This window comes from Caretta caretta, chromosome 3 (genome assembly GCF_965140235.1).
Source record: "Caretta caretta isolate rCarCar2 chromosome 3, rCarCar1.hap1, whole genome shotgun sequence".
NCBI classification, from domain to species: Eukaryota; Metazoa; Chordata; order Testudines; family Cheloniidae; genus Caretta; species Caretta caretta.
The window spans coordinates 169,739,958-169,767,758 of record NC_134208.1 but is presented as its reverse complement, the minus strand read 5'-3'; the positions used below and the strand labels follow the sequence as shown (position 1 = coordinate 169,767,758).

At 39.9% G+C, this 27,801-nt stretch overlaps 1 protein-coding gene across 7 annotated transcripts in view; it reads left to right on the top strand.

Moving 5' to 3' along the window:
* Positions 1-27,801, top strand: part of SYT14 (synaptotagmin 14) — a 185,477-nt gene that overhangs the window by 153,710 nt on the left and 3,966 nt on the right. For 6 of the 7 annotated variants that reach the window (XM_048843073.2, XM_048843074.2, XM_048843075.2 and 3 more), the window contains 2 exons: positions 1,132-1,581; positions 25,431-25,620. In XM_048843073.2, the coding sequence (XP_048699030.2) occupies positions 1,132-1,581; positions 25,431-25,620 (640 nt within the window). The remainder of the gene's footprint in view (positions 1-1,131; positions 1,582-25,430; positions 25,621-27,801) is intronic. The other variant, XM_048843072.2, reaches the window with a different exon arrangement.

Genomic DNA, 27,801 nt, shown 5'->3' with positions numbered 1-27,801 from the left:
AATAAAATTATTTTGTCAAATAGTGAGTAGAAATTATTTGTTTCTTTAGATAGATAGATAGATAGATACTGAAACATTTCTAGCACTATATTCAGCACTCACTGTATTTATGAAATTTAAAGTTGTGCTATGAAATCTGACACATTGCTTCACGCAAAATAGCACTTATTTTCTTTAAAAATACAGCCTTAATCATGCCCCATGATTAGAATATATTTGTAGGTACAGCTAGGTTAACTTTCACTAAACTACCAATACCATGTAAATGGAGTAAATTCGTAGTAAACTACTTATATTGTAAGGGAGAAAAATCAACCCATATTAAAGAAGGATTCATTGTGCAAACAAAGCAATTTTAATTGAAACAGAAAGTAACAGCATATCCTCACCATTTTATTAGCTATTAAATTTATAAGTGCACACCTAATGAGAACACTGAAGATTTTAGAAATTAAGCATTAGCAATAATTGATTTAAGAACTGATATACTGTATATGGCAAGTACAGAAGACATTTCTGACATAGGTATGTTTCTTGTATACTTCTAAGGAAGTTACATATACCAGGCTCTATTAGCCATCTGCTGCATGTGCACAACTCTCACTGACTGCAGTGGGAGTTGTGTGTGCAACCAACTGCAGCATTCGGCCCATTACTTGCTCTAGTCATATATATTTCACAATATTCTGTTACCATCAAATCAGGTATTAATGTGTTAAATATGTTAAACCTGAGTATTGATTTTTTTTTTTTAATTCTGCAGAACGCCTCACTTGACTCAGATATTTGGATTGCACCTCACAATGAATGACAGTTTATCTCAGCTTATGTGGAACTGAAAAAATTAAGTCATTAATATCACTTTATTAGTTCTAGCTTTTTCTTTTCCAGTTGGTGCCTGGGTTTGTCTATTTTGACCAGCTGGAAGTAGCTTTTGATTTTCCTTGGTTGCCAGTCAGCCACCTCTTCATTCTTCAGTGTTTAATTACCTTGTTTATGAAGTGAACAAAAAGATCACAGTCCCATCATGCTGCTTAGAGAAAACCATGCATTTCCATGCTAGATTTAATAATAGAATACCAAAAATAAATAAATAAATTTAAATAAAAGTATTTATATTTCCTTCCTTAGGATATGTCAGCTCGAGGATCATCTTCACAGCTTCCTAAACCTTTTGATCCTGAGCCAGTAGCTAAATATGGCACGCTAGATGTGACTTTTGACTATGACTCACAAGAACAGAAGCTTCTAGTAACAGTGACAGCTGTCACAGACATCCCAGCATATAACAGGACAGGCGGAAACTCATGGCAAGTACGTCTAGTTCTCCTACCTATAAAGAAACAGAGAGCAAAAACGAGCATCCAGCGGGGACCATGCCCTGTCTTCGCAGAGACATTCAAATTTAATCATGTTGAATCTGAGATGATTGGGAATTATGCAGTTCGCTTTAGACTGTATGGTGTACGTCGCATGAAAAAAGAGAGGATTGTGGGGGAAAAGATTTTTTACTTAACCAAATTGAATCTTCAAGGGAAGATGTCAGTACCAGTGATAATGGAGCCTTCTTACAGTCTTTCTGTGAGTATTGTACAAAGCAGAATAAGAATGTAATTATATAAATTGTCCTGAATTTATTAGGAATAGTTTATATATTTATAGAGACAGCACTTCCACTGATGCCTCCCCTCCCCATTGTCATGCACACTTTATGCAAAATAATAGTTTGGGGGAGGGGGTCATTACAGCTCAAAGATCCAATTAGCTACTGTTAGGTACATTTATTTATCTCATGTGTAGAAGCTGCCTACACTTTTTCATTTTGATTACTTTGGTATTTCCACTATAAAATATTATAATAGTAGTAGGAGGATAAACTTATTATATTGAGCTTAGTTTTGCAGCTTTGATTTATCAACCTGTTAACCATTGTGCTTTCATATTAAAATATCTATATTAGTCGGTGATTTTTGTCTTTTGTAATAAAATCCAGTTTGTAATATAATACACATGCTTTACTTTCCCAGGAATAATGGAAATAGGAAACCTGAAGGTGCTGAAACCCTTATTTAAGGACTTCAGAGGACAAGCAAAATAAAATGTTTAATTTCTTTTTAGTTGCATTAATCTATAAAGGACAATAATCTGTTGGGATTTGAAATGAGGATCAGCTAAAAAATATAATATGGAGTCCTGGTGATGGAACAGGTGATGATAGAGGTCTTTATCATCTCCCATTTTTTATGATTCTGTAAGGAACACAAGGGAATCCTGGGTAGTGCCTTCTGAGGACAAATACTGTTCATTTACCTTAAGTAAACTTTCCTACTATTGAAGTGCTTAATACAAGAGCAATGAAAATTGAAACACAATTGAAAATACTCTAAATTTACTATTTTTCAAGTTCTTGAAGGTCCTGCAACAATGAAATATGTTTTGCAACATTTTTGTGTCCGTGAAAATTGTGCTGAGGTTGAATTCCTTCCGCTCCCCCATGCCGTTTGGATGTCAACAAGAGCTTTCTTGTGATGAGGTTTTGATTTTTAAACTGGGTTGGGTTTTTTCACATGGCTGAAATTCTGATTATGGGTCTGATTCAAAGTTCACTGAAGGCAGTGGATCAGGTCCCAGATGAGCATATACCTCATGTGCTCATCAGAAGTAATTTTGACGTATTTTCTAAGGCCAGTCTACACTAACCAGTAGATCGGCACTGCTGCGATCGATGCAGCAGTGTTGATTTAGTGGGTCTGGTGAAGACTTGCTAAGTCAATGGCAGAGGATCTCCCGTTGACTCTGGTACTCCAGCTCCCTGAGAAGAGTAAGGTAAGTTGGCAGGAGAGCATCTCCTGTTGACACCATGGTAAATTGACCTAAGCTTGGAGGTGGAGGAAGGGTTGGTGTTCAGATTCAACTTGCTGCAAACCTATATGAGTACACTTGAGCACCTTTTTGATTATTGAGCTACCTAATCCAACTTTGCAATCCAAATCACTTTTTAAAACTCTCTACAGAGAAAGAGGTGACAGCACTTGCAGTACTTTACAAATGACTTTCCTTGTGCGTATACCTGTTGTGCCTTTTAATGCGTAGGCCTAATGATCTTCCGCCTTACATCCCTGAGCTAGTCATTTCGCTGTGAAGAATTCAATTTAAGTTTCTCACTCTCCATCCTTGGATATACTGGATGCGATCCCAGTGGTAGTGACTAGACACTGGGCAGGTGTATGTGCATCAAACATCTGTGAAAAGATGTTTAATTTGGCCTCTGGAATAGTGCAAGAAACATTTTAGTTCGAGTTATTTTTAGTGCAGTAAGGCATTCATATTTATCAGTTTAGAAGCTGATGTTTATTCATTTATTATACATTTCTTCATGCATTGTGCCTTTGTTTCATGTTGCTCTTTACCTGTAGCACACATTATATAGCAGTCCTGCAGGATATAGTAGGGCTACATTTGTCAACTCATTACCTTTTCAGAAAAGCATTCTAAAACTAAAACTTTTAAACTTCATCACAGTCATAGGATTCATGGCCACTAGGGACTGAGGCTGACAAGTTTTATATAAATTAGGGCTGTCAAGCGATTAAAAAAATTTATCGCGATTAATCGCACTGTTTAAACAATAATAGAATACTATTTATTTAAATATTTTTTGATGTTTTCTACATTTTCAAATATATTGATTTGAATTACAACACAAAATACAAAGTGTACAGTGCTCACTTTATATTTATTTTTGATTACAAATATTTGCACTGTAAAAAACAAAAAGAAATAGTATTTTTCAATTCACCTAATACAAATACTGTAGTGCAATCTGTTTACCATGAAATTTGAACTTACAAATTTAAAATTCTGTACAAACAAAACCTGCATTCAAAAATAAAATAATGTAAAACTTTAGAGCCTACAAGTCCACTCAGTCCTACTTCTTCTTCAGCCAATTGCTCAGACAAACGAGATTTTTACATTTGCAGGAGATAATGCTGCCCTCTTCTTACTTACAATGTCACCTGAAAGTGAGAACAGGCGTTTGCATGGCATTGTTGTAGCTGGCATTGCAAGATATTTATGTGCCAGATGTGCTAAAGATTCTTATGTCCCTTCATGCTTCAACCACCATTCCAGAGGACATTCATCTATGCTGATGCCGGATTCTGCTCGATAATGATCCAAAGCAGTGCGGACCAATGCATGTTCATTTTCATCATCTGAGTCAGATGCCACCAACAAAAGGTTGCTTTTCTTTTTTGATGGTTTGGGTTCTGTAGTTTCTGCATCAGAGTGTTGCTCTTTAAGACTTCGGAAAGTATGCTCTACACCTCATCCCTCTCAGATTTTGGAAGGCACTTCAGATTCTTAAATCTTGGGTTGAGTGCTGTAGCTATCTTTAGAAATCTGATATTTGAACCTTCTTTGTGTTTTGTCAAATGTGCAGTGAAAGTGTTCTTAAGTCAAACAACATATGCTGGGTTGTCATCCTAGACTATCATAACACAAAATATATGGCAGAATGTGGGTAAAACCATGGAGTAGGAGACATACAATTCTCCCCCAAGGAGTTCAGTCATAAATTAACACATTTTTTAAAACAAGCATCATCAGCGTGGAAGCATGTCCTCTGGAATGGTGGTCCAAGCATGAAGAGGCACATGAATGTTTAGCATATCTTGCAATGCTGGCTACAGAAGTGCCATGTGAATGCCTTTTCTCATTTTTAGGTGACGTTGTAATTAAGACGTGAGCAGCATTGTCTCCCGTAAATGTAAACAGACTTGTTTCTCTTAGCAATAGGCTGAACAAGAAGTAGGACTGCGTGGACTTGTAGGCACTAAAGTTTTACATTTTTTTGTTATTGGGTGCAGTTATGTACCAAAAAAAAAAAATCTACATTTGTAACTTGCACTTTCACGATAAAGAGATTGCTCTGCAGTACTTGTATGAAGTGAATTGAAAAATACTATTTCTTTTGTCACTTTTACAGTGGAAATATTTGTAATCAAAAGTAATATAAAGTGTGCACTGTACACTTTGTGTTGTGTTGTAATTTAAATAAATATAAATGAAAATGTAGTAAAACATCCAAAAATATTTACTAAACTTCAGTTGGTATTCTATTGTTTAACAGTGCAATTAAAACTGTGATTAATTGCAATTAATGTTTTTAATCATGATTAATTTTTTTTAGTTAATCGCGTGAGTTAACTGTGATTAATCGACAGCCCTAATAAAAATGGTTGTGTCTTAGACCTGTGGATGACTGTACTCCCATACTAAGTCTTCCCCTAATCAGTGGTTCTCAAACTGTTATACTCGTGACCCCTTTCACATAGTAAGCCTCTGAGTGCGACCTCCCCCCCTTATAAATTAAAAACACTTTTTTATATATTTAACACCATTATAAATGCTGGAGGCAAAGCGGGGTTTGGGTGGAGGTTGACAGCTCGCGACCCCCCATGTAATAACCTTGCGACCCGCTCAGGGGTCCCGACCCCCAGTTTGAGAACCCCTGCCCTAATACATTGCATTAATTGTCCTATTTTAGAAATCTGGAGTTGAATATTAAAATTTGAACACACGGATTTATCTTAATTATTAGCAGGTGGCCGCCTAGCTTAATAGATTAAAAGGGGGAAAACAACTAAGCCATTTCAATTTACAGTAAATGAACCAACTTCAAATGAAAGATCTTGTTCATAATATTTTATATAATTTAAGTTCTGTCTAAAATTAAATTAATCTAAGTATCAATGACTTTATGGTACATTGCATAAATACATTAATGTAGTTTATATAATCATGTCTACCAAAGTAAGATTCAGTTATCACTAAACACTGAACAATTTAAAAATATATTTTTGTATTTTTGATTTAGGACCACAAAGTCTACTTTATCCAACAGATTTTTCTCTAATAATCACTTTTTGAGAATGGATAATAATTCAAAATTGCACAGAAAGCTGTGTGCTGTAAACATGTAATTCAGTTCTGTACTCATACAGGTCCCACTACCCTGTGGATCAACAGTGCTTACCCTTCAGGTCTGGCTAGGTTTGGTATCTATGGTTCTTCCCTGTGGGAGCCTGTGACCAACAGATTATCATGACCCAAATCAGACTTCTCAAAACAAAAGTATTGTTTGTTTAGCCATACAAACAAAGCATTCCAGAGAAAAGGATCTTAAGACCTATACACATGTCTGTCTTACCTATATGCTCTATCCAGCCTTCTGACAGGGACCCTGGTAGGTCTGACTTCTCACAGACCAGCATGCAGAAAACTTCGGGTTCTCAGTCTCAAAAACCTGTCTCTGTCTTTGAAGGCTTATGTATCTCTCTAAACTCCGTGCCCGCTCCTCCCCCCCAGTTCCGTTGATACACCTCACCCTTCACGGAGACTGATAGGTTTCTCCAGGACCAATCTGGCAAGTCCATCAGGGGGGTTGCACCACAGCCTCAAAGCAAATGGCTCTTGCATTATCCCTCAAGTATATATCTGGATCCACTCCCCCCTTCCTGGATGCACTTCCTTACTACTGAATTATCTCAGTCTTTCTACTGAATTATCTCAATATATGCGTATAGTAAACTTTACACTAATGAGGTCAACACATAATTATTATTATTATAGGCAACTCCAAATACATAACATGTCATTGGGAGAACTGGTGTCAATGAGATTGAGAGATCTGTATGAAAAGAGTGTAAGATTCCAATTGTTAATTATCCAGTTGCTGAAGGAAATCCTGAAAATAGAAAATCAGATTCCAGTGTAAGATACTATGATTGTTACAGCTTGATTCTCATCTCTGTTAAACTGGAGTAAATCAGGAATAACTCAATTAATTCAGTTATCTTGGTATAAAATATGAAGGAGTAGAATCAGGCATGGAAGTTCATAATGCAGACGATGAAACTCTTGTAGTTTCTTTGACAAGGTTTAATAGAGGATTAAAACAGACCAAACGTTAACAGGACTGAGCTAAATCAAACATATAGGGCTGTGAGCTCTCCTTGAGCTTCCTGTGAGACACTGATCTTTTTAATGTGCACGACAAAAGCCTAAAACAGTGATGCGACAAGGAATATCAGAAGCTTGGGATAATGAGAGGTTGTCATCTTTAATATCAGTTTCAAAATTTCATATTACTGGTGCTTACTGGTATTTTGTAGACAGAGTTTGTTGATATGTAGATAAATCTGGGTCTAAAGTGAGCCTTACAATAAGATATAGTTAAGATGAATCAAAGGAAAGAAAGCAAAAGAAATGGCAGTTTTGCATCATACCTGAAGAAAAGCAGACTTTCAGATTCCAAATTTTAACCAAAGATTTTATGTGATCTTTAGTTAAGGCTGTGTTAATTTGACAGAACTTTGTCATGTACTATATGAAAAGGCAGCTCAGCTCTAGGTTGTTCAAAATGGTATTGATTGTAGCCAGGAAAACTGAATAGATCTAGTTAGGAAATTTTAAAATGTGTTGATCTGCAAAGAAAAGATGATACTGTGCATTTAGGCTATTATAAGGTATAAGAACAGTCTCTGCATACTGGGTAAGGTTCTGATGATGGAGCTCTTGGGAGATATATGCGTGCTGTGCATGGACGTAAGACACTGATCTTTCAGGTCTGAAGGCCTTGGTTCGTGTTTGATTTTAGTCAAAAATTAAGGGTGAAATTCTTCCTGGTGTGGACGGTTAGTGCACAGTTCTCGACACCACTTAAATTCCGTGGTAAGACAACATGGGGCAGAGCATCAGGGGACCTCTGTACTAATTCTGTGTTCTGCAGCATGTAGGTCAGCTTTGAAGACTGGCAGTAGATCAATGGGAGCAATGATTATTCAGATCCAGTAGAATCATGTGGAAGGCATTCAGCCACTATCCCACTCCATGGGCAGTAGATGCGTACGGTGGTGCTGCAGTTCTGTATCCTGACTCCATCTTGGAGTGCCTTTCTCTTGCATAAAGCTTGATTACTTAGGTTATATGCTGAACTGAATTTCACTCTAATTGAGTTTAGTGGTCTCAGACAGCAACAATATCTAGTAGTTGTTTCTCCATGTCACAAAACAATTACACGATGTAGGACATGTGGCATTTTTGGCTCTTAACTCAAATGCCAAGGATGCTGGAGGTCAGAAAGAAGGTGTATCTCCATTAAATCATTCCCTCAGAGAAGGGGTAGGGCGGGGCAGGGCCTCAGGGCATGGGCCGGGAATGGGAGGGGCAAGAGACTTCAGTTTTGTTCGATTAGAAAGTTGGCAACTTTATTCAGTGGAGTTGCCAACTGTTTGTCAGTGTGAATTTGTCTCATGGTCTATGAAACCCCTATATAAAGGTTAACAAAGGAAGCTTTCGTCTCGAGTCCACATCATACTATAGAGGAGATTATTTGAAACTTCTGAAATACAGGGTTGTTTTGAAGAGTTATAGAACATAGTCTGTATATGGCTTTGGGTGTTCCAGAAACGAAACATTCTTTCTTTACAATTTTTGAGCTACTAGCTGAGGTATACTCCCTTATCAAGAAATCATCTCCTAATATCAGACTACTTATCAGTTACTGTTCGGTCTTAAATTTCACCTTTTTTTGTGAAGATTTAGGTCCATCCCTCCCCAGGATTCAAACAGGCCCAGCATTCTTAGACATCACTGGTACTCTGGGAGGGATTTAAATGTGGGTTTCTAGCCTTCCTTTTTAATTTAAACCCTGGTTGTCATGATTATGAATGATGATCTGCCTGTTTTAGATTCGAGTCAGTTGGCTATTTTGAGCATTCTGGCCTTCTTAGGACCTTTTGGTACAACTGACCATGGATAAGTGCTTCAGTATTAAGGGACATTACTTGATGTGTGGTTGCCTATCTTCCACTTCTAAGTAAGGAAGGACTAACCTATGACAGGGAAAAGCTAGACAATGTTTAAAAAAAATCAGCTATCATCTCATGAAAATATAGAATCGGGGCCAAAATCTAGTTTAATCTCTCTTCCTAAAATTGATACTATTGTGGCTTCATTAACCATAGATACGGTTATTTTATTGGAAGGTGTTTTTTTTTTCCCCAAAAGAATTTGAAGCTGGAAACATTGAAGGAACTCAGAAATGAGATTTCAAACATTCCTTCAGCTGTCTTCCAAGCATCCTTAAAAACCATGGGTACTCAAAAGACAAAGAATTTCTTCAAAATGCTCAGGAGCCAAAGTATTTGGTGAGACACTTCCAAGAGGGGATGAAAGGAGATGGAATTCCCACACTATGAACAAAGCACATGTGTACTATACAAAGTGAAAATTTACCCTTTTACTGTGAGTTAGGTTTTACTGATAAATCAATTAAAAGCTATCAAACCTTAAACTAGGATTTTCCCTGCAGGGCCTCCTGTATCCCAGTCACCTGCTCCCTCTGGCCTTGAGAAAGGCCCACCCCTTATATAGCCTATTTGGAGCAAATTGAATCCATCTGATTCGTAAAATTCACGAATGATTCCATTGCACCTTCATGTGAGGATATATTAAAAAAAATCACACTTCAGAATGTAAATTTTTACTTCAATCACAGAAGCTTTCGGTCCAGAAAATGTTTTATTTACCTACATCAGTGGAGAAGTAAGTGGAGTTAAACCCCATAAAACCGGTGTATTGGAATGAAGAATCAGGCTAAGAGCAGTCAAGATGTATTTAAAATGCACCAAGGATTTCAGAAGATCTTCAGCCTTCTTTATTTTCTTCTACTCAGATTGCATAGGGGTTAAATCCACAAAATCAGGGCTGGGTGGATTAAATGATGTATCAAAGAACCATATAGAGCAGCTGGTAAGCCATACCTAAAATTACCAACAACATCCTGATAGAGCTTTAGCTGAAGATTTGCAAGGTCAACACCAGACAAAATTTCTACTTTCAAAGACAACAAACTGACCCTTAAGACTTCTTCAGGCATATCTTCCAAAGGAAGCATATTCTCCAGTCCATGGTTCCAAGATAAATTTCCATTTCCCTTAGGGATGCTGATAATCTCAATTTCCCAACTTCTATTTTATTTTCTCTCACTGCTTGCTACTTCCCACAGCAATGGAGACATGAAGAATTGGAACACTGTTAATTGATTATTTTCTTTCTTTGCAAAAAGAAAAGGAGTACTTGTGGCACCTTGGAGACTAACCAATTTATTTGAGCATGAGCTTTCGTGAGCTACAGCTCACTTCATCAGATGTGATGATCAGACTTTAAAGTCTGCTGCAGTTTCCACGGTATACATCTGATGAAGTGAGCTGTAGCTCACGAAAGCTCATGCTCAAATAAATTGGTTAGTCTCTAAGGTGCCACAAGTACTCCTTTTCTTTTTGCGAATACAGACTAACACGGCTGTTCCTCTGAAACCTTTCTTTCTTTGATTATTGTTTCCACTAATCTGAAACCATCCATAAACTCAGCAGTTAGTGACATCTTTTTTTCATTTCTGCCCTCTTCCAAAGCTTGGTGTATGTATGTTCCTTCCCCTTTGCTGGCTGCCCCCCAAAAGTTTCACAGCTAATGCTTGTTTAACTTGGAACAAGTTATTATCTTTTGCAACTTCAGGAGTATTCTTCTAGCAGGAAGCCAAGTGGGTGGAATTTAGGGTTGGATTTCCCAGCCAAAGCACCTGAACTCCCTGCCCCTAGTCTTTGTGCCTAGAGGGGTAGCTCTGGAGTGAGGAATTAACAGTGACACTAATCAAACAAAATAAATTGTCTATATGCATCCTCTTTTCTTTTTGCCTTTCAACTATTTGATTTATGTCTTTCTTGTGTTGTGATTTCAATTTTCAGTTTACATGCTCTGTCCTCTGTGGCTTTCTGGGCACTTCTCCTTTCCTTGGATCGTACATTTTAACATAAAAACGACGGGTTATTTTCTTCATTTCAGACCTCAGGATTTTCATTCCTTTTTTCTATTCCTGCAGTCTTCATCCTGTTTTAAATTAAACATTTCCATGTATACAACCCCTTTAAGAAGGATCCTTATAGCCATAGCAGGTTAGCGTCTTGTCAGTGTTGGCTCTCAGCTAATTCTGACCTTGAGCTGTGTATTTCACACTACACTTCCTGTCTTTCTGATGTGCTTAATCAACTGGCAGCTGGATCCCAAGAGAATCCATCTTATCTTCACTTCTTACCCTTCTCTATAGTTTACTTGATAGCTGTAAGACTAAAGCAGATAATTTCCAAACTGCAAAACATCCGGGATCCTCTGTCCAGGAGATTTAACATGACCTGAACAAATCATGTGGGACACCACTAGCAGCCTTTTTTAGTGTTGGGTGAACTATTCAGAGCAAACAATCTAATTGACAGACGTTGCCTCCTTTTCTGTATTGTGAACAGATTTTTAATATTGCAAGTGTGTTCATTATCCAGAATGATTCAATGAATATTTTATACAAACAAATTTTAGCCGATAGATTACTCCCAAACTGGGTTCAGTTGTAACCTAGTCACTCAGTATTGTTTCTGTTCCATGAGTGAATGAATGTATCTGTTAGAAAGGGAGTGAGGATATGATAAAATCACTGGGTTTTGGATTCTCTCAGTTGAGGATGGGAGCAATTTGTGGCGTTAAGAGTGGCTTGGCCAGCATGATTAAGGAGCTCTGTGGACATTTTATCTACCTCCTCTACCCACAACAGGCAGCAGTGAGCGGGCAGATGGTGGGAAAAGGCAGGGAGGGGAAGGCAGTGGCTTTTAAATTGGCTTGGGAGCAGTGACAGCAGTTCCATCACTGAAGCAACTTTTTCCCTTAAAAAAGATCCAGATCTTGGCCAGTGGGGGCACTGAGCTGAGGAAGTCAAATTTTGCTGAAAAAATTGGAATTCAGAAAAAAATGAACATATCTAGTTGAAGTCCACACGGGTCGTCATCTGGCTCAGAGAGACCAATTCTAGCCAAGCTGAAACCCGAGTCCTAGACCTAGACAAAATCTATGTTGCATGGATCAAGGACATTCTAGGCAATGCACTCTCTCTAGTTCATCCTGACTTTCCCAGCCTCAGAATGGCAGCCAATGGCAGCCCTGGGCCAAACTTTCCTTGCTTTGTCAGAAATAGAAATGTTCAATTGTTTCTGAATTCCAATTTTTTAATGACATGTGACTTCCCACTGGCACAGTGCACCCACTGGCCAAGACCTGGATCTTTGTTAAGGGGAAAAGTTGTGTCAGTGATGGAGCTGCTATCATTGCTCCCGAGCCAATTTAAAAGCCATTGTCCTCCCTTCCCTGCCTTTTCCGGGAACAGGCCCAGCAGTGGAATTTGAGGTTGGGCCTTACAACCAACTCCAGGTACTTCCCTTCCCACTTTCTTCTCCCATCCTCACTGTCTCAAGCAGGGCTGGCTCCAGGCACCAGCGAACCAAGCAAGTGCTTGGGGCAGCAAATATAAAGGGGTAGCAGGAGGTCAGGCTCTGGGGCGCCAATCTGCCCTCGGCAGCAGCGGGAATTCAGTGGCGGGGACGCGACTGTTCTTCGGTCGCTGGCACCAATTCAGCGGCCGCGCCATCAGTCCACCTCCGTGTTTGGCGGGCAGGATTCCGCCTCCCTGTTCGGCGGCAAGTTTTTTGGGGTTTTTTTTTTTGCCACTTGGGGCAGCAAAAACACTGGAGCTGGCCCTGATCCCAAGGGTCAGGCCGAGCAAGGACGGAGCAGGGAAATGGGGAGGAAAGCAACTGGACCAAATTGTGCAGCTGAAACAGGAACTCCACTGCTGGACCCATTCTGCCTGTGTCAGATGCCATGTTGGTTGACAAAGTTACAGGCACTGCAGTGAGTCTGATGATGGGACAGAAGTACCCATCAGCCCCCAGCAACCTTAAATAATCCACCTTCCATCTTCTGAGAACGGGGGTTGGGGGAACAGGTAGGAGCAGAAGGAGTGGAATTTGTGTGTCTGCTCCACAAATATTCCATCTTCTTGTCCCCTCTTTGCCTTCTCCCTGTCTCTTCTTACCTAGGGACAAGGAGATAGGGAGAGGAGCAGCTGGAGTAGATTGTAGAGCTCTAGTCCTGGCTTAAGGACCCAGCTTTGGTTCATCAGATTCAGGTTATGAGCTGGTCATCTATAGGAAGTTTGCTATTTGGGAAATCTGCTGGGAGAGATGAGCTTGTTACCTGCACTCTCAACAGAATTTCAGCTCCCAGGTCTCTCCCCAACATCCCTCCCACGTTTCCTGTTATCTTCAGAGGGATAAAGAAGTGTGGGGGAGTTGGTAGCTCTAGCTTTGTCAGGAATGTAGCTGAGAAGTCTGTGCATTGTGCTGGCAGTCCATAAGTGGATCAGCAATACTTCATGGTTCCACTAAGTAATTCTAAAAAGAAGGTCTAATAGCATTTAGTAGTTTAAATTACACATCTTTGGGGCACTATACGCTAGACTCGGCAAGGAGAGTTGAGTGATATACATTTTGTGTCTCTTTTGCTCTTTTTATTTCTAGGTCTGTGGAAAATGTGTTAAGACTTTTGCAACTTTACAAACAGATATTTTTTGGAGTGTTCTCTCTCTCTGAAATCTCTAGTGCAAATGACTCTAAATTCCCTTTCCCAGATATGCCCTACAAATTTACAAGCTAATCTGAGTTTTCTTCTGGATTTTAGAGGAGCTATGAAATTCAGCTTTAAATAGAAATTTAGCTAGATCCTTAACTCTGGAGCAACTAGATGCTGTTCTGTACTCTGGTAGAAAGGTAAAGATATCATTTAAATATTTAGTCTAAACAGATGCACATTATGGCCAAATGAAATAAAATGTTTAACTATTTCTGTACATATTAACATTTTGTTCTTTAGGATTTAGTATGAAAAATCTTTTATGAGACTTACAAATTTACTGTACACTGAGCACTAATAGTGTTCTCAAAATATGAAAAGCTTCACAGGGCTCTTACTTGGCTTGTTCAAAGTCTTTCAGGAAGACAGAATGCTGTTTTGCCAGTTTTGAGAACATACATTCTATTTTGTCATTTCATTTTATGGCTAATTTATTCATGATATCTTGAGTTTGGAAACAAAACTAAACTTTGAATAATGAAACCAGAAAAATGCCATATTAATTTGGCTGTGCATATTTTTCTAACTGTTTAAAATACAAGTAAGGACATTTTATATAACTTTATAGCCTCCATAGTGATAAATTAAGGCTGTACATGAGAGTTTTAGTCCCTTGACTATAACAAATGAAAGAATTATATTTTTCATTTGATTTCCCTTTCCAAATGTTTTGCCCATGATAAAATGAGCTTTTTTGAATAGTACATTCAGTAGTTTGTTCTCCTGAGAGCAAAAAACAAAGCAAAGGGAAAAGGTTTTGATGAAAAGTTATCATTTTAGCAGTTTTTGAGGCAATCTGATTATAACCACATTGATGATAATTTAATAACCATCAAAACAATTGTACATTTAATGTGAATATTATTAATGTGGAATAGTAGTTGATATAAAGTCTTATTTTGGGATTTGCAAACAGAAAACATGCCAGCATTTAAAGTATTAAACTTTACACAAATGAGAATGTTGTTTCATAAACTGAAGTTACACAATGGTAATATTTGTAAAACATTTGATATTTCTCCAGTGATTTAAGTTGATTCAGGACTTAACTCTGCAAGCTTAGCTTTAAGCACATGAATAGGACTATGCAGTATGCTTAGTTAGGCCCTGATTCAGGAAACCAGTTAAAGCATGTGCTTAAGCACGCTTCCTGATCAGGAATACTGTCTTGAATTGGAGCCTTGTCAGGTGATTAAAGTTTTTATACATGTTAGCAGGCGTATAATCTAAAACAACTTGAATCACAAGAGTGATACCATATGTTCTACTAATTTACCATACTGTAACTGCAATTTAGTAAATTTTCTTACTTGTATATACTGAAATCAGTGGGACAATTCTGGTGCTTGAGTTAAGCATGTGGTTAAATGTTTTCAGGATTGGGGCCTTCATTAACATCTTTTGCCACTGAAAAACATTATTCATGTAAACAAACACCACAGAATATTAGAGATTAATTCCGTGTGTAATTTCTGAATATTATTAACCTTAATCTTAACTTTACATCTACTTTACAAATAGAATATCCTGTTAAAAAGGTCTCTTATAACATGAATAGTTCCAAAATGAATAATGTTGGACAGCAAGGCGTACAGTCCTATTCTGCCAGATATAGTGGTTTATCTGCATGCAGATCTGTCTAAGGTTATGTGCTTAAATCCCCAGCCTGTCTTGTCCCCAGTTCCTGTGTCACTTTGTCCAGATGTGAATCTTGTACTGGGAACTTGCCTGTACTTGACAACTTCCAGCTTCTGGTCCAACTTTAGTTCTTGAAGATTGATAAATTTCAGTGCTTGGCATCCAACCTTGACTTTTCCTAGTGCGCTCATGGTTTGCACCCTGTAGAGGCTGGTTTTCACATGAGCTGGTCTACTAATTTCTGGGGAGCAGCAGCTTGACACCAAAGTGAAAATCAGTGGGACATAGGCTTTGGAAATTTAACTCCTGAGCTTTTTGCTCACACGTAGAATGGAATCCTGGTCCTACTGAAGTCAATGGCAAAATGCCCATTGACTTCAGTAGGGTTAAGATTTCCCCCACAATGTGTTGGGAGGTTTCAAAAGTATTAGGGCTTGTCTAATCAGGATACTTAGGAAAATTAATCCAAGTAATTTTTTGAAGTGGATTAAACCTCATTAAACCCCTTTGTAGACACTCCCATTCAGAATTAAACTGGCCTTAATGTGATTTAGCTTAATTTACTTTTAAAGAGAATTAAACTAAATCAAATTAATATCATTTTAATTTTGAATAAGTGTGTCCAAACAGGGGTTTAATGTGGTTCTATTAATCCAGTTTAAATTCACACCTTTAGTTAATTTCAATTAACTTTTGTGAGTGTCCATTTGTAGATAAGCAAAAGGACAGTCAGCTAAGAGAGAGCATTTTTTAAAAAGTTTTGAAAGTTGTAAAATGACAAAATGCTGTACTAGCCAAAAAAAAAAAAAAAAAAAAGCACACCTAGACTAAAAAGAGTATTCATTACATTTAATCTTTATTTCTTCATTTAACTGCTATTTGGCAACATTTTTACTAACAGAGTGAAGCTTATTATTTCATGCATATTTAACATGAGGATATAAGCATCACTTAACTCTTTGGATCTGCTGAATATGTTCCCACTAAGCAGAATTTATGCTAATACTGGCCCAGTTAAGTAGCCGTCAGTGCCATTCATTATCATTAGGTTAAACTGGTTTCCTGGGAGCTAGCCCTATAAAATATATGATGATGAAGTGATGTATATTGTACCATCTAGCAGATTTCCTGAACTGTCATGTGCTCTAAAATTTTCCTCTTTGCCATTGAGAAAAAGCAGATCATTCTCTTTTGGGCACAGAAGACTATTGGGAGATCAAGGGGAATGAGGAATTTAAATTTCCTTCCTAAATCTGTAGTGTTTGGTGAATTTGGAGATTTAGTATCAAATAGAGACCACGTTATTGTGCTAATTGTGAGTTGCTGGTACATTGCAAAAGTTTGAAAAACATTGTATTTACTTGAACAGTTTCGCCTTTGGAAAAAAAAACACAACTTCATGTTTTCCACTTTTCTCTTCCCTGCCCAAACAAAGCTTGCAAGAAATGTGTATACCACATACAGGTCTTGAGAGAGTATCTATGACTGTTTGGAGTAGCATTGTCCAACTTAACTCTATTAAAGCATACAATAATAGTACATATAGAGCTGAATGCTTGAAACAAATGAAAGTTACAATATCAAATTCAGTTGAGCTAGTCACTGAGGCTGGTATTTCAATACATTATATTGATACAATACTAATAAAAATCAAAAGCTGTCCCAAACAAATATGTTAAGTGGTTTTAATATTAGACATTTCCACAACTAACATGCTGTGAATCATGTTAGCTTAGCCAGGGGCTTTCCCTAAACAAGTGGCGGACTGGCTTTGAGAATCACTGGTCTAGGTGAAGTTACTATCAGTGGGTGCACAACTAGTTGAAAAAGAGTAATTATCAATGGTTCACTGTCAAATTGGGAGCATGTATCTAACAGGATTCCACAGGGATGTGCCCTAGGTCCGGTACTATTCAATAGTTTCATTAATGATTTGGATAATGGGGTGGAGAGTATGCTTATAAAATTTGCAGATGACACCAAGCTGGGAGGGATTGCTACCTCTTTGGAGGACAGGATTAGAATTCAAAATGACCTTGACACAATGGATAATTGGTCTGAAATCAACAAGATGAAATTCAGTAAAGACAAGTGGAAAGTACTGCAGTTAGGAAGAAAAAAAATCAAATGCACAACTACAAAATGGAGAATAACCGGCCAGGCAGTAGTACTGCAGAAAAGGGTCTGGGGGTTATAGTGAATATGGGACAACAATGTGATGCAGTTGCAAAAAAAGCTATTATTATTCACAGCAGTATTGACGGAAATGTCGTATGTCAGACATGGGGAGTAATTGTCCTGCTCTACTAGGCATTGGTGAGGCCTCAGCTGGAGTACTGGGTCTAGTTCTGGATGCCACATTAGGAAAGACTGGATAAATTGGAGCGAGTCCAAAGGAGAGCAAAAAAAGATAAAAGGTTTAGAAAACTTGACATATGAGGAAGGTTGACAAAACTAGGCGTATTTATTCTGAGAAAAGAAGACCGCAGGGGGACCTGATAAGTCTTTAGATATGCTAAGGGCAGTTATAAAGAAGACTGTGACCAATTGTTCTCCGTCCATTGAAAGTAGGACAAGAAGTAATGGGCTGAAGCTGCAGCAAAGGAGATTTAGGTTAGGTATTAGGAAAAACTTTAACCAATTAATCTCTGGAATAGGCTTCCAAGGGAGGTTGTGGAATCTCCATCATTGGAGTTTTTTAAGAACAGGTTAGACAAATGCCTATCAGGAATGGTCTAGGTTTACTTGGTCCTTCCTCAGGCAGGGGGCTAGACGAGATGAGCTGTGGAGGTCCCTTCCAGCCCTACATTTCATAGAATCATAGAAGTTTAGGGTTGGAAGAGACCTCAGGAGGTCATCTAGTCCAACCCCCTGCTCAAAGCAGGACCAATCCCCAATTAAATCATCCCATTGATGACCCACTAATCCGCCAATTCATTACTCAAGATCTTTTTTTTTTTTTAAATCTAAATAAAATAGAGGTGTATACATTTATTTTTCTGGTGATAACCTACAATAGTTACATGCAGTGTTGTTGTAGCCATGTTGATCCCAGGATATTCTATGATTCTATGAAATATTCACCATTAACAAAGCCAAGGAAAAAACAAAACAGCAATATGGGGAAGTAGAACCCATGTAAGATTCACCCCAAACACAGCCTTCTTCAAAGCTTCTTCCCCACACAGCCTACTTCAGGTTTAGCAAAGCAAAAGAGATTTCTTTCTTTAGAATATTGGGCAGCCAGGAGACTTCAGCACCTCTTTCACTCTTGCAGATCAGGATTAGCATTTTATATGACAAATGAGCCCTGGTAAGAGTTGGGACAAATGACCTACCTAAAACATTGGGAAGGAGAATATCCCTTCCCCGGTACTTGCACTTATGGTGTGACCTCAAATGAATTGAGAGCAGAATTTATCTCTATGACTACAAGTCCAGAATAAGTCACAGGAAGAGATGAACATGTAAGAAACAAACCTGCTATTTCCATGAAATTGTGATTAATAATAAAAAATGAAGAAAGACAGATGAAGTTATGCTATGGACTGGGATGTAGGCAGTCTGGCCTAGTAGTCAGAGCAGGAGTCAGGTCTAGTGAGCAGAGCAGGTGTCCAGGTTGGGGAACGAAGCCCAGGGTCAGCACCACAGTCAACTGCCAATTACCAGAGCCAGGGGGCAAGCCAGAATCAGAACTAGGAATCAAAGCGGAGTATCACAGAGTCGAAGTCAGATGCCAAAGCCCATGGTCAAGCCAGAGTCAGGGTGAGAAGTTGGTGCCCAGGGTCAGAGCCAGGACTAGTAACTGATGATTGGAGACGAGGTGTAAGATCAAGAATTGGAGGAGAGGCAAGAATCAAGCATGGAACAGGAGCATAGTGGGAACAGGAGTGAAGGTAAGGGTGAGGTAGGAGCCAGAAGTAGAGGAGGAATCAGGAAGAGAGTTGGATGCAAGAGGCAGCACAAGCAGGTGCCAATGCAGCCACAATAGGAACTTAGCTTGTTGCTCAGACAAACTTCCAGTGCTGACTTCTGGCTTAAATAGCATGGTTGGAGCAGGGCAATCCTCCAACTGGGGCTTCTGTTGGTGATGCCTTGGCTGAGGCTATAGTCCTACCAGCTTTTTGGCCCACCAGGTTTCAGAACACGTTGGGTGGAGCCCAGGATGTGGTGCCTGCCTGGCGACTCCCAGGCCTGAGTTTGAGACCCAGGATATCACAAGTTATACAAAAGAAATACCAGGTTTTTTTAATGCTTTCTAGGGATCAATGTCTGCTGTTTAATTTGATCCAGTTAGCTCTGTTTGCTGATGGGGAAAAAACCTAGGAAAAAAGATGGGACTGAACCCCCAGGAATAGGGAGTCACTTCTCATGTGCCACAGGGCTAAGGTTCAGATAGTAAGAAAACGTTCCTCAGCAGTTCAGCATGCCAGCACTGAGCACTATACGTATTTTCCTCTATATGAGGAAAAAAGGTCTTGTATTTCTTTTGGTTTATTGTTTGTTGTGCAGTAGGAACCAGTTATAATGTGTTTAATAGAAACATTCCTATACCTGATATACTCCTTTAGGGATTCTTTTTAAAAGGTTCAATTTTGTTTTCTATTTGATACACACAAAGAAGTTAACAGAGACAGTGTCTTAATCTCAAATGTGTACATACACAGTACATTTTAATCTTGTAATCAGATGTAAATTCACCCATTCTAATGATGTTGATCAAATCAATTCTGAGAGACCTTCCAGTAAAGTACCAGCCTTGTGGTGTATGCAGAAAAGATTTAAAGATCAACAGGGGATGATAGCTCTGACGTATAAAGCCAGAGAGCTAGAAATCTGGGCATTTTAATGTAAAGATATTGCTGTTCTGACCAAATGCTTGGAAAAGGTTTTACCACTTAGCATTTTTTATTTTGTATTTAGTGTACTAAAAATATATTTGTTGTCACAGTTAATGTAGGAAAAATGTAATTATCTTATGCAAACAAACACCTTTCTGAATAGGTCAGTGTAGATAAACTTGTTTTGACAGGTTTTAAGGATAGAGCATTAGACTGAGACTCAGGTGACCTGTGTTCTATTCTCAGCTCTGCTACTGGCCTGCTGGATGACCTTGGGCATACCACTTTATTTCCCAGTGCCACCGTTATCCCCAAAATGGGAATAAGGATACTGCCCTCTTTTGTAAAGTGCTTTGAGATCTGTGGATAAAAAGCACTAGGTATTATTATTAATTTATTTTATCTTACTCGCAAGGAAACTGCTGCAATGAAATGGCCTCCATGCTGATTTATAGGTAGGTTCAAGGCAGGTTTAGATGGCAACGAAAAGCAGAAATAGCACTCCATTATTGTCATAAGGTTAAAGCTTTATTGTGTCTATCTTTATATTCATGTTGTATTGGTTAACAATTTCATAATTAATATTTTAAAAGTTGGCACTTGATCATTGTGCTTTTATTTATTAAAATATCAGTACCATCCGAAGGCCGGTAATACAATATCATTTCTTTCCGCACTCTTTCTTGAAAAGACTGGTGACCTCTTTTTGGATTTTCTACCATGTGCACAGAGTAAAAACAAGATAGGACTTGGAAAGGAGCCCAGTGATACTGTTACATTTTAAAATCTTTGTGCAATGTACAGACTAGGGACTAAGTCAGAGTAAATAGCAGTAGCCATTGCTACCAAGAAGAGCTTCACTTGAAAGGCAATAAATGGATCTGTTTCAATGTAGATCTCCACATCAACACTCAAATAGGGCAGCATACACTGGGGAAAATACTGTAGAGAAGAAATCCTGCTAATATAGACTATTCTTGAGTTTTTTACTATAGTGTTTTGTGGGACTTTTTCATAATGGTTATTGTGGTGGACAATTGCCATTGCCATATATGAAAACGCTTCCAGTCCTTAGTCTGTGACATTTTCCGTGCTGCTAGATATGTGTAGAAAGTCTTCACCAAGCACTGCTCTCTCTCTCGCTGATCTCTGTTGCTGAATTTTCCCTCTCTGAGCATCACCTGGTCCCTTTCAACATCACCCATCAGCCCCTCCCCTTGTCCTGTCACTCAACCTTTCCATGGTTTCCAGTCCATCAGCTTTGATGATTTTTCATCTGCTCTCAGCTCTCTCCTCCCTGTCCTCTGTTCTCTTGCTTCTACTGATGTGGTTGTTGATTATCTCCATGCTCCACTCTCCTCCACCTTTGACTCTTTGGCCTCTCTCTCCCATCACAAGGTCCATCCTGCCTTGGCTCACCCCCCAACATCTGCTTCCTTCACTTCTGCTCTCACACTGCAGAGTGTTTCTATGGAAATCCTGTGACCAGGCTGATTTCCTCCACTACAGATTTGTTCTCTTTATCAGTTCTGCCATCTTGCTAGATAAGCAGCCCTACTTCTCCAACATAATTTAATCCCATGCCCGCAATCCCAGACACTTTTTGCTATCTTTGATTCACTCCTCAAACCCTCCCCTCCTCATGTCTCCATGTCTCTCTCTGCACAGAATCTCATTAATTTCTTCAAAGAGAAAACTGACAACCTATGACATGATTCTCTCTCCCCTTGGTTTCCCTTCCCTTTCCCTCCTACAACTCTCTTCCTCCTCCACAGTAACAGATGCAATGGTTTTTCATCTGCTCTCCTCCTCTTCTAACACTTCCACTTGCCTCAGTGAGCCCATCCCATCCCATCTCATCTCCTGATCTCCCTTGCTCCCACTCTTATACCCTACATTACTCTTCTCTTTTAATCTCTCACTCTCCTCTGGCTCTTTTCCCTCACAACATAAACATTCTTTAATCTTTCCCTTCTTAAAGCAAAGTCATCCTTGACCTCACTTACCTCCAGCTACTGCCCCCTCTCCTTTTCATCTCTAATCTCATTGAATGCATTCTCTGCAATCACTGTCTGGAGTCCCTCTCCTCCAGTTCTATCCTAGATCCCCTACCATTCATTTTCGCTTCTTGCACTCCATTGAAATGGCTCTTGGTAAAGTCTCTAATGACCTCTTCCTAGTCAAATCTCAGAACTAGTACTCCCTCCTTGTCTTCGTCAACCTGTCAGCTGCCTTTCGTACTAATGACCATGGCCGCCTTCTTGACAGTTTGTTCTCCCTTGGTTTCCATGTCTCTGTCCTCTCCTGATTCTCCTTCTATCTCTCTAATTGCTCCTTCAGTGTGTTCTTCGGAGGATCCTCTTCATCACCTCCAACTTCCTATGGGTGTTCTGTAAGGCTCTGTCCTTGGTCCCCTTCTCTTCTCCATCTATATCTTATCTCTGGTAATCTCATCTGTAAACACAAATTCACCTACCATCTCTATTCTGATGACTCACAGATCTACCTCTCTACTCCCAGACCTATCTCCTTCTGTCCAAACTAAAATCTTGACCTGTCTCTCTGACATCTCCTCATGGATGTCTAGCTGTGTGCCCAAGCTCAACATGGCTAAACAGAGCTTTTTATCTCCTGCCCTGCAAGTCCTCTCCCCACTCTTTCTCAATCACTGTCAACAACAACACCATTCTGCCTGTCACTCAGTAATCTTCGACTTGGACCTCTCTCTAGGTACTCATATCCAGGTTATGTCTAAATCTTGCAGATTTTTTCTGAGTAATATCTCTAAGATATGGCCATACCTATCCATTCACACAGCTAAACTCTCATCCAGGCTCTCATCATCTGCCATCTCAATTACTGCAACATCCTTGTCTCTGGCTCTGACAAATGCAAACTTGCCCCACTCATACCCTTTAAGAATGCTGCTGCAAAAACATTTTCCTACCCCATCATTTTTACCACTGGCATCCCACCATTTGAAAGGGGCTCTGGAAAATATGCGCACAGCTACCTCATTATCCTCCTTCAGATCCCTCCTTAAAACTCTCCATTGCCCTGATGCCTACAAAAATTTGTCAACGGTTAGGCTGCTGATAGGCTCACACTACTGTCTATTATACTGACCGATCCTGGGTATTGTGCAATCATGGGGTGTAATTCCAGCTTAAGTTGACAATCTGAATAAGCTCAACAGAGAGAGTTTTATATAGTTTTAACAGCTGTGAAAAAAGGTTGTTGTATGCCATACCTGCAGTTGTGAAAACACATTATAAAAACAGACTGGCCAACCCTTGATTTTATCCATTTCATGACAGCCGGCGCTTTTGGAATGCACAGTGTATACAATGCTTGCTGGAGCTGAGTCATGTTCCTTTTCAGCATTCCACTTTGTACTTCATAGTTTAGGTTGAGGAATGTGAGGGTTTTATTTGCTGTATACCAAAGAAGCAGAGAGTAAATGCAATTAAAAAATACTTCATAGCTCATTTTCAGCCCTAAATAATGAGCATTGGGAAGAATTATCAAAAGCTGAAAATGCAAATTGGGATGGTTCAGAGGACTGGGATCTGAGGATTTGGGTTAGGACCTTCTCCAGCAGGAATGTATTTGGTAACACCATTATGCATTCACATATAAGGTCTGGAATTCTTGGAATAAGCTTTGGGAAGCTTGTATCATGCTTACATTTATTTGGACGTATTGTTTCTGTTGACGAGAATTAGGACAAGGATTCAATTTCAAATGCAATCTCATAGACTAAAGTAATACCTGTGCTATAATTTGGTCTTCTGTATTTCATTCATGCTTTACGAGTAAAGTAAAATTTTCATTTGCTTTAAGATTGACCTTGGCCCGGGATGGTCCCAGGCTTGATCTCACTGTCCCTTACCACCAATTTCTAGAAAGGGTATGGATGTGTTGAACACTGGAGAAGCAACCACCTTAAAGAACAATGGATCCAATCCCCCTCCTTCCATCTGTCCCCCAGCAACTCCTTTAAATAATGTTGAGTCTGAAAGGAGCCACCCCAAATTCTCTTTGACTGATGAAAAGGTGGGTACAACTTACAGGCCTCCCAGCCTAGGTAGACAGATTTGTGCTAGTAGGGCTCAAGTTAGCACCCCGTAAATAGCAGTGTAGATATTATGGCTCTGATAGAGACTTGGGCTAGCTACCTGAGCTCAGACCCAAAGGTGTGTGGCCGGGGGCATGATCTTAGGTGGCTAGCCCAAATCTCCACCCAAGGGGCAGTGTCCATACTGCTATTTTTAGTGTGCGGGCTTCAGTCCTGCGAGTGCAAGTCAGTCTACGCAGGCTGGAAGGCTCACTTCCAGCTGCAGTGTAGACAGACCCTTAGGATCTTTGAGGGAGGAATTTAAAGGAGTAAATTGGGCATTTTAAATTCTCTCCACGGCTTCCAAGCAAATAGCAGTTGGGCCAAATATAACCCAGAGCCTTGTTTGCACTAGAGTTACTATATGCATATAGTCCCCAGAGTAGGAAGTCCACTGGGGCAATAAATGTGGTAGCGTAAAGTAGCTGTAACCTTTCCTTTGCCGGGGGGAGGGGCTGGAAGGGGCCAAGGTGGGTGTGAGCAGCCTGGATCAGGAGGCAACACAGTCATAATGGCTGGGAGATGTGCATCCTCTTAGAGGCTCCCATGGTGGAAATTAAAGCTTCCTCCCAGCGGGAACCAGGTGGAAAACACTAGATCACTGCCTGCCCACCCTTGACGTGACTTTCCCTCCTTGCCACTCAGGGCACAGAGGCCTGTTACATTCCATATGCCTGGCTCAATTAATCTGCCCTACTAAACAAACTGGTTCTTGGCAGTGTATGTTTGTGTTTCTCCTTGTGTCTTTAACTGCATGTTCATGAGTTTTCAATCTGGCGAATAACCTTTACAAAGGAGAAATAAAAGTTCCCTGTATTTTATTGTGTTCCAAGTTCAAATGGTGATTTATATCTATGGAAAAACAGCAAATATCCTAAGTTTAGTAGGCTCTAAGATGCCAGCAAACTACACTGTATGTCTCACCTGATCAATTCAAGTAAGTAAAGACCCTAAATGCTGTGTTTGACTTGGTCCTTTTATTCTTCCTGACTATTTAATAATGAAAACACAATATTAATAATAACTTCGTCTCCAGATTGCTTTATTCTTTGTTACCTCAGGTGTATATATAAACACACTACACTAAATACACTAAAGGACTACATTTCTCATCTGGTGCATAAGGGTTTTAGGCATGCAATTCCTGTTATTGGTAAAGTTGCTTGCCTAATTCCCTAAGTGCTACACTAAAAATTGATCTCAAGTAGCTTCACTCTGTAAAATACTTTGAAATATTTCATTTCTGTTTACAGGGCTGTGACTCTCAAATAAGCATGTCAGAAATGTCCTGCAGTGAAAGTACCTCCTCTTGTCAGTCCCTAGTACATGGCTCAGCTCCAGAAATCCTCATCGGCCTACTTTATAATGCCACAACTGGAAGACTATCAGCAGAAGTGATAAAAGGCAGCCACTTCAAAAACTTGGCAGCAAACAGACCACCCAGTGAGTGATAATCTTTTTTTTTTTTTAATCATCCTAATACTTCTGCACTTGTGGGGCTCTCAGTGGTGGGAACATCAATCCTATCATTTAGTCTTACCCAGTCCAAATGAAATAGAGCAATCATCAACTAATCTGTTTCATGTTTTTATTTCTAGTCCGTTGGGAAATAGCAAAAATCTAAAATTCAAAATATTAGTTATAAGTTGACAAGACTGTTTTAATTTTTCATGATGACTGACTAATAAATTACCTTTATTATAATGATTAATTGCTGAACTATTAATGCCTCACATCACAGGCCAGGAATAAAAAGTTACCGTTTTTAAAGAAACAGTATGTGCCAACTAACACTAGTGTAAATATGGTGAAGCTGTTGCTGTTACTAGGGAACTGATGCTACAGTCTTTAATTGTGTATGGACTTGTGTATGTATGTGATATATTTGGAAAAGTTATATTTAACTTTTGAAATCTCAGAGAAGACACTCTAAGGCAAATTCTAGCCTTTGCCATGTGATGCAGTACAGATCACCACTTAACTTGGAAAATTCATCACTGGATGGAGCTGGGAAAACTTTTTTTATTTTAACTTATTCTGCAAAATTGACTCAAAATCAACCTTGGTTTGAGATGAACCTGTGTCTAAAAATATCTCCAAACTTTCTAAATTTGTATTTTGAGTTCGAGCATAATTTCCTGAAATAAGACACATGGAATAAGTCAGATGGTATTTTTCCTCCGTCTAGTGTTCCAAATTTTGGTTGGATGTATTCCTGGAGGCTTCCTCGCATGACATAATCTTTAATTACAAATTAATCTTAAATTCCTGGAGACTCCAGGACAATCCCAGAGGGTTGGCAACCCTACCTCCATCCCTGACTGGTTGCTCCTTCTCATGTGATGTGGAGAATAAGCCCAGCTAATCAGAATCCATTTTTATTTGGTTCCTATGTGATTCCATTCTAATTCTCTGATCTGACTTGGCAAAATTCAGTAGGTGTCTGTCTGACTCAAGCAGGTTATAGCAAGATATGTCTGGATGCTCCGACCTTGGCCACATTATTCCCCAATCTAAGTTCCCTCTAAGCTGCGTGGCCACACAGCTGCTTATTAAGCACTGTGCAGGCTCTCAGGGCTGCAGTAGGAAGAGATGCCTCTCCCCAAGCCCTGACCCAGCCCAGTCCCGAACCTGCTTAGGACGGTGGAGAGGCACCCCAGCCCCAGACCTGCTGCAGCCAGGGGACAGGAGCCCCTCCCCCAGCCTGGCCCAGCCCAGCCCCAGACCTGCAGCAGCTGGGGAAGAAGCGCCTCTCCCCTCCAGCCCAGGTGCTGCTGCAGGGAGAGAGAGAGCTGGGGGGGGGAGTCCTCTCTCCCCATCATTACCCCGGGGAGCCCCACTGCACCCCAAACCCCTAATCCCCAGCCCCACTGCAAAGCCTGCACCCCCAGCCGGAGCTCTCATCTGCCCCCCCAACCTTCTGCCCCAGCTCTGAACCCCTCATCCCTGGCCCCACCCCAGAGCCCACAACCCCCAGCCAGAGCCCTCACCCACTTCACCCCAACCTTCTGCCCCACTCTGAGCCCCCTCCCACACTCCGAATCCCTCGGTCCCACCCTGTCACATGAATTTTGTTATGTGCACCAATGTGGAGATGATGTGTCATGCCATCACCTCCATATTGGTGCACATAACAAAATTCATCCCACACATGGGTGGAGAAAATTGGAGGGAACACTGTTCCCAGTCCGCAATTTTCCTACCATTTTGCAGGCTTATCTGGCAGGCTGCCAACATTAAAAAAGCTGTGTTCATATCCTATCCATCTCTGGGATTGTTCTCTTCTTTAGCAGCTGAGTCATAAGTGGGACACTGCGGCTTGAGACTCTCTCCTCTCCCTTCCCTGGCTCTTTACTTATCCCATTCATTACCTTTGTCTCAGCCTTCTCCTCCATCTCCCTCTCTGAATATCTTTCTGCAGGGATGGAGCTGAGCTTGGTGGTCATGGATGGAGAAGGGTATGATGTAATCTTAGCTGCCTTTGTGTTGCCAAGCAGCAGCTCCAGAGACATCTCTTTGGAGTCAAAAACTAATAGAGATTGGGGATTAGAGAGACAGGAAAGGCTGGAGAAAGAGAGAGCGAGAGAGAAAGATGGGGAAACATGAAGGACCCAAAGACCCCAG